The sequence below is a fragment of the Oncorhynchus gorbuscha genome, unplaced genomic scaffold (genome assembly GCF_021184085.1).
Source record: "Oncorhynchus gorbuscha isolate QuinsamMale2020 ecotype Even-year unplaced genomic scaffold, OgorEven_v1.0 Un_scaffold_10706, whole genome shotgun sequence".
In the NCBI taxonomy this organism is placed as follows: domain Eukaryota; kingdom Metazoa; phylum Chordata; class Actinopteri; order Salmoniformes; family Salmonidae; genus Oncorhynchus; species Oncorhynchus gorbuscha.
The window spans coordinates 1-8,181 of record NW_025753419.1 but is presented as its reverse complement, the minus strand read 5'-3'; the positions used below and the strand labels follow the sequence as shown (position 1 = coordinate 8,181).

The following is an 8,181-nucleotide window of genomic DNA, read 5'->3' as shown; positions in this document are numbered from 1 at the left end:
TCAGGACAACGCCGGGATGCCAATCAGGACAACGCCGGGATACTGCCAATCAGGACAACGCCGGGATACTGCCAATCAGGACAACGCCGGGATACTGCCAATCAGACACCGACAATCAGCAACGCCAGGATACTGCCAATCAGGACAACGCCGGGATACTGCCAATCAGGACAACGCCGGGATACTGCCAATCAGGACAACGCCAGGATACTGCCAATCAGGATACTGCCAATCAGGACCCCGGGATACTGCCAATCAGGACAATCGGACAACGCCAGGATACTGCCAATCAGGACAACGCCGGATACTGCCAATCAGGACAACGCCGGGATACTGCCAATCAGGACAACGCCGGGATACTCAGGACCAATCAGGACAACGCCGGGATACTGCCAATCAGGACAACGCCGGGATACTGCCAATCAGGACAACGCCGGGATACTGCCAATCAGGACAACGCCGGATACTGCCAATCAGGACAACGCCGGGATACTGCCAATCAGGACAACGCCGGGATACTGCCAATCAGGACAACGCCCAGGATACTGCCAATCAGGACAACGCCGGGATACTGCCAATCAGGACAACGCCGGGATACTGCCAATCAGGACAACGCCGGGATACTGCCAATCAGGACAACGCCGGGATACTGCCAATCAGGACAACGCCGGGATACTGCCAATCAGGACAACGCCGGGATACTGCAATCAGGACAACGCCGGGATACTGCCAATCAGGACAACGCCGGGATACTGCCAATCAGGACAACGCCGGGATACTGCCAATCAGGACAACGCCGGGATACTGCCAATCAGGACAACGCCGGGATACTGCCAATCAGGACAACGCCAGGATACTGCCAATCAGGACAACGCCCGGGATACTGCCAATCAGGACAACGCCGGGATACTGCCAATCAGGACAACGCCCGGGATACTGCCAATCAGGACAACGCCAGGATACTGCCAATCAGGACAGCGCCAGGATACCAATCAGGACAACGATACTGCCAATCAGGACAACGCCTGCCAATCAGGATACTGCCAATCAGGACAACGCCAGGATACTGCCAATCAGGACAACGCCAGGATACTGCCAATCAGGACAACGCCGGGATACTGCCAATCAGGACAACGCCAGGATACTGCCAATCAGGACAACGCGGGGATACTGCCAATCAGGACAGGATACTGCCAATCAGGACAACGCCGGGATACTGCCAATCAGGATAACGCCGGGATACTGCCAATCAGGATAACGCCGGGATACTGCCAATCAGGATAACGCCGGGATAATGCCAATCAGGATAACGCCGGGATAATGCCAATGCAACGCCAATTGCCAATCAGGATAGCAGGACAACGGGGATAATGCCAATCAGGATAGGATACCAATCGGATTACTGCCAATCAGGATAATAATGCCAATCCAGGATAACTTTGGGATAATGCCATCCAGGATAACGTTGGGATAATGCCATCCAGGATAACGTTGGGATAATGCCATCCAGGATAACGTTGGGATAATGCCATCCAGGATAACGGTGGGATAATGTCATCCAGGATAATGTCATTCAGGATAACGTTGGGATAATGTCATTCAGGATAACGTTGGGATAATGTCATTCAGGATAACGCTGGGATAATGTCATTCAGGATAACGCTGGGATAATGTCATTCAGGATAACGTTGGGATAATGTCATTTAGGATAACGTTGGGATAATGTCATTTAGGATAACGTTGGGATAATGTCATTTAGGATAACGTCATTTAGGATAATGGTAGGATAATGTCATTCGGGATAACGTTGGGATAATATAATTTAGGATAACGTCATTTAGGATAACGGTAGGATAATGTAATTTAGGATAATGGTGTTTGCTCACCGTCCTGCAGCACCTCCTCGTCAGCCTGATCCTTCTGCTTGGTGAAATCCAGAGTGTAGGTCATACCGTTACAGCCCCTTGTCCTCACACCCACCTTCAGACCAATCTGGAACACAACACAACAACCATTATACCACTACCCATAACCCCTCACACCCACCTTCAGACCAAGCTAGACACAACACAACCACCATTATACCACTACCCATAACCCCTCACACCCACCTTCAGACCACTACCCATAACACCACCTTCAGACCAATCTGGACACAGCACTAGGCCCAGAAACAAAAGCTCTAAAAAGGAGTTCTCCAGGAGCAGAGTTGGAGATTCCTGGGTTGGAGGGATACTCACGTATTCTGGTTTATCCTCCAGTAAGTTCCTGATCCTATTCACAGCAGATGGAGTCTGGAGAGAGAGAGAGACCAGAGGGTTGACACAGTCCGTTACAGTATCATACGCTGTGACAATCTTCTTACGGCAACTCTAGGAATCTCTGATTCCAGATATAAATATGGCTAATCTGAGACTTCAACTCCTTGCATCCCATTGTAGTATAGCCACAACACTGTCACAAACAAATATAAAATGTAACAATTTAATTGATTTTACTGACTTACAGTTCATAAGGAAATCAGTCAATTTAAATAAATTGGGCCCTAATCTATGGATTTCACATGACTGAGAATACAGATATGCATCAGTTGGTCACAGATACCTTTAAAATTAAGTAGGGGTGTGGATCAGAAACCCAGTCAGTATCTGGTGTGACCACCATTTGCCTCATGCAGCGCGACACATCCCCTTCACACAGAGGGCCTTGCATTATCATTCCGAAACACGAGTTGATGGCGGTGGCTGAATGGCACGTCAATGGGCCTCAGGACGTCGTCACGGTATCTCCGAGCATTCAAATTGCCTTCGATGAAATGTAATCGTGTTGGTTGTCCGTATCTTATGCCTTCCCATACCATAACCCCACCACCATGGGGCCCTCTGTTCACAACGTTGACATCAGTAAACACCATACCATAACCCCCCCCACCATGGGGCCCTCTGTTCACAACGTTGACATCAGTAAACACCATACCATAACCCCCCCACCACCATGGGGCCCTCTGTTCTAGCGTTGACATCAGTAAACACCATACCATAACCCCACCATGGGGCCCTCTGTTCTAGCGTTGACATCAGTAAACACCATACCATAACCCCACCACCATGGGCTCTCTCTGTTCTGATGTTAACATCAGTAAACACCATACCATAACCCCCACCATGGGGCACTCTGTTCACAACGTTGACATCAGCAAACCACTCGCCACATGATGCAATACATCATCTGCCATCATCCCAGTCCAGTTGAACCGGGATTCATCTGTAAAGAGCACACTTCTCCAGCGTGCCAGTGGCCATCGAAGGTGAGCATTTGACCACTGAAGCCCGGTTACGACACCGAACTGCAGTCAGGTCAAGACCCCGCTGAGGACGATGAGCTTCCCTGAGACAGGTTCTACAAAGTTTTTGAAGAAATTATTTGGTTGTTTCATCAGCTGTCCAGGTGGCTGGTCTCTGATGATCCCGCAGAAGAAGCCAGATGCGGAGGTCCTGGGTTGGCATGGTTACACGTGGTCTACGGTAGTGAGGCCAGTTGGACGTACTGCCAAATTCTCAAAAACTACATTGGAGGTGGCTTATGGTAGAGAATTTAACATTTTCTGGCAACAATTCTGGCAAGGCCAATTGCACACCTACCTCGAAACTTGAGACATATGTGGCATTGTGTTGTGAAAAAAAAATTACGTCCCTAGCACAAGGTGCACCTGTGTAATGATCATGCCGTTCAATCAGCTTCTTGATATGCCACACCTGTCAGGGGGATGGATTATCTTGGCGAAGGAGAAATGCTCACTAACAGGGATGTAAACACATTTGAGAGAAATAAGCTTTTTGTTGTTATGGAACATTTCTGGGATCTTTTATTTCAGCCCCATGAAACCAAAACTTGACAAGATATTCTTGTTCACTATAATAGTATAATAGGTCTATAACATAACCACCAAAACACACCTAATTTCTAATGACATTTTAGGATGGTTACCTGGAGCAGAATAGTCACATTTTCTTTCTCAAGCGCCCAAAACTCTGAGCGGACCACCACTAGGCAGAACATACGCTTTGATTGAAACAAAATACAAGAAAAGGCTACTAGTTTAAAACCATCTAGGAAATGGAAGTTATTTAAGAAGACCTAAACACATATTCCCATGTAATGGATTGAGATCAGAAGATTGACATGGAGATTCAGGTGGGACGTTTTACCAGTAAAATGTAAAGAACTAGTAGGAATGATGAGTGGTGGCCTATTTTGGAAATTAGGTAGCCTGTGACTAACTTGGTGTTTGATGGTATTACAAATAGAAAATGTTGAGAAATTAAAAATAGAAAATGTTATTGAGACAATGTGTAGCATAGGCAGACATTGCAATTTGAATATGCATTTAAAATGCATATTCTATAACGATAGGGTATTCAATTGGCTACATCTGTCGCGACAAACTCAGATAATCGTGACATTTAAATTACTTGGGTCACCTAACAGCTCTACACCAAATAGGTAATACAGGTTTGCATCCCTATGAGCTCATATAATCACAAGTCCATTCTAAGTTGTTAATGTTTTGTCCCATAACCATGTTGTCATTGTTGTCACAACAGCAGTTTGGGTCAACTCGACAGAGGGACTGGGCTGTCCAACAGCAACTACAGTGAGCTGAGCTACTTTATCACAACGCCACAGAGGCCTTAATCTCCAAAACCCCGCGCCTGCAGACAGTTGATGTTAACAAGCTGGTTAACATTTCATGTAAGAAACTGTGCTGCTCCCTTCTCATCGGGCCCGGAAGTAGTTTTCTATGTCATTGGACATGAGTGACAAACGTCCTTTAGGTAGCTGCTATAGCTATAGATGAAAACGAGTGTATTCCCAATCACTTGCTCGCTCGCTAGAGATATTAACTATGTTACCTAGTTAAAACGCAGTTCTCAAATCACCACCACACTCACTCATTTTTGAAAAGCCTCAATCCGAAATTAAAGGCAAGGATTTATCGGATTAAACAGCACGTAGTTGTGAGCGGACAGGAGCTCCGAAACTATTAAAAACGACATTTCAGCACCAAAACAATAGCGGGCAAAACTTGTACTGAAAGCAGTAGTTTGTTATATATATATATATAACAGTAATTGTGTGACGTCGGAGCTCCAGTCCGTTCACAGCAGTCGGTCATCAACTCCATTGTAAATCGTTGAGTTTAATCGGCTAACTTGGATTATGAGCATTTAATTGACACATGATGAGTGCCACCAAAAACGACGACATAAACTATATTACATGACAGCCAGCTCGCTTTCTGTAACACTTCGGAGTAAAACGGTCTTTAACAATATTCACCGACACTTAAGTGTTTGGAGAGGAAAATAATATAGTATGTTTTACACACTTACCAGCGTTAAAGCCGCTCTAGTGGCTAATATCTTTCTTTTACTGACTGCTCGGACGGTCGCCCTAGCCACCATGGAGGCAGACATGACTGAACCACAGATGGGAACAATGACTCAGATAGTTCACTGGTTGTATAAATGTGAAGTATCCGGTGGGCGTTTCCACCCACTACCAAATATGGTAGTGAGTTTTTTTGTACATCGTTACAACACTGTGTATATATATATATTATATATATATTTACATAATATGACATTTGTATTGTCTTTATTCTTTTGAAACGTCTGTATGTTTACTGTTAATTTCACTTTTGTATATTATCTACTTCACTTGCTTTGACAATGTTAACACATGTTTCCCATGCCAATAAAGCCCCTTGAATTGAATTGAAGCCCACTGGCACACAGTGGGAAAAGATGAAACGAGATGGATTTTGGTCCGATATTTTCTCGTCGATTAAACATTTAAATTAAATACAGTTCTATTAAAAAAAAAAAAAACTAGATTCTGTTATTAAAAGAGTGGACACATTTTTGCAGACTTTGCCTTTTGCAAAGGTTGTACAAAATCGCGCTGTTTAGGAGTGGAAAGGTAAATTGAGTTACTGCGCACTTCACAGAGTAGGCGTTCTCTAACGGAAATATGTAGACATTTACAAGAATGCGCCACTAGCAGTGCTTGGCTCTGCCCACTATGACTTCAAATGATAAACTGTGGTCTATCTTGGTTTACTTATAAAAAATCTTTATTTAAACCCTTTTAGCTACAGAACATATTTATGTAAACGAACATGAAAACACCGGTGTGCGCATGAGCGGGAAACAGCCAACCCTGCGGTTTAGCAAACGGATCCACAATAGGTTGATTTATTGAATGACAGGCGCTTGAGCCAATAGAAATCCAATGAGGTTACGACACTGTATGACACATTCAAAAATGTGATCAACGCAACAATTAAATTCATTAGGCAGGCTAGATCACGGAGTTATATAATAATATAATAAGAACTTGATACGGAGTCCAAGAATACCTTGAAAACAACGGAACGGGCAGGTAATCTACTCACGCCTGCCCTAATACCGTCTATATCCGGGTTGGCAGAGTTTCTAAACCCAGAGGCGCAGCATAGCGAGACTTTCGGGAACATTGGCAAAACAAACAGCCAGACCAACCCAGGGTTTGAGAAGTCAACGGGGGAAGTGGACAATTCTTCATTGATTTTCTCGAAATGTAAAGGAACCTCCTAGATTTGAGACCATGTTTTAGTTAAGTCAACGTCTTACGTTACTCCAGCATCGCGAGAGTGACAAACTGACAGCCTGCACATGCGCAGTTCGGAGCGAGACGACCGTTAGTCAACGTCGCCATGTCTTCGCCTTCAACTGTCAGTTTGTCCCTTTCACGAGATTTGAGTAAAATTACTTTGTTCAACTACTTAAAGACATTGCATCAAATCTAGATTGTTTTTTTAAATTTCAAGAAAATGTAAAACAATGATTTTTTTTTTTACTTCTCTGAGTCTGAAACAGACCAGGTTTGACAAATCAATGAGCGAAGTAAAAATATTTAATTGTTTTACATTTTCTTGAAATCTAAAAAGGCACAATCTAGATTTGATGCAATGTCTTTTAAGTAGTTGATCAAGCAATTGACGGAGGTCTCGGAGATGTTGCTCCTCTGGGTTTAGAAACTCTGTGCTAGCCAGGGTTGCCAGGTCAAGCAAACATTTCTAGCACATTGACCATTCAAACCTTCCCAAAAGACCTGAACTCGCCCAAAGAGGGGAGTTGCCACATCTATAAAATAAACTCCTTTTTTCCCCCATAATGTTATCGAGCCAGTTAAGGATGATCATGGTAACTTGTAACGTCGTTAGAAGCAAAAACAATCGGATTTCCTTAAAATAATAATTGCAAGCTATGACATATGTTGGCCGTCATAGTAAATAAGAATTTGATTTTAACTGACTTGCCTAGGTGAAATAAATAAAGGTGAAATAAAACAAAAATGTAAAGTACTTCAAATGTGACTAGATAATTGTCCCTTAACTCGCCAGATCATTTTCCGTTAAATGAATATCGATTTTACTCTCTTGACTGCTATGATTAAGCAATAAGGCACAAGGGGATATGGTATATGGCCAATATGCCACCGCTAGGGGTTGTTCTTAACCTCGACGCAACGCGGAGTGCCTGGATACAGCCGTGAGCGGTGGTAGGTTGGCCATATACCGCAAAACCCCCGGGGGATGGGGTCGTAATTTCAATCACTGAATTAAATGTTTAAATGTGTATGGACCGAATATGTTTGTCAACAACAGCCAGTGTTTATTTTTTAGACTTAATTTGACCTGTAGCCTAATCTGACTGTTACATCAATCTAATGCATTGATAATAACACAAGACTACAACAACCTGGAGTTACAGGCTATCTATTGATAATAACAAGACTACAAACAACCTGGAGTTACAGGCCATCTATTGATAATAACAAGACTACAACAACCTGGAGTTAACAGGCCAACAACAACCTGAGTTACTATTGATAATAACACAAGACTACAACAACCTGGAGTTACAGGCTATCTATTGATAATAACACAAGACTACAACAACCTGGAGTTACAAGAGTTACAGGCTACATTGATAATAACACAAGACTAAACAACCTGGAGTTACAGGCTATCTATTGATAATAACACAAGACTACAACAACAACCTGGAGTTACAGGCTATCTATTGATAATAACACAAGACTACAACAACCTGGAGTTACAGGCTATCTATTGAT

At 43.5% G+C, this 8,181-nt stretch overlaps 1 protein-coding gene across 1 annotated transcript; it reads right to left on the bottom strand.

Annotated features, from left to right (window-relative positions):
• Positions 1–1,839: 1,839 nt before the first annotated feature.
• LOC124030341 (iron-sulfur cluster assembly 1 homolog, mitochondrial-like) lies at positions 1,840–5,492 on the bottom strand. Its single transcript, XM_046341721.1, has 3 exons — positions 5,394–5,492; positions 2,241–2,294; positions 1,840–1,992 (listed from the first exon to the last, which is right to left on the bottom strand). Exons 1-3 carry the CDS (start codon positions 5,475–5,477, stop codon positions 1,864–1,866), a joined length of 267 nt encoding a protein of 88 aa, XP_046197677.1. The 5' UTR covers positions 5,478–5,492; the 3' UTR covers positions 1,840–1,863.
• Positions 5,493–8,181: the final 2,689 nt, after the last annotated feature.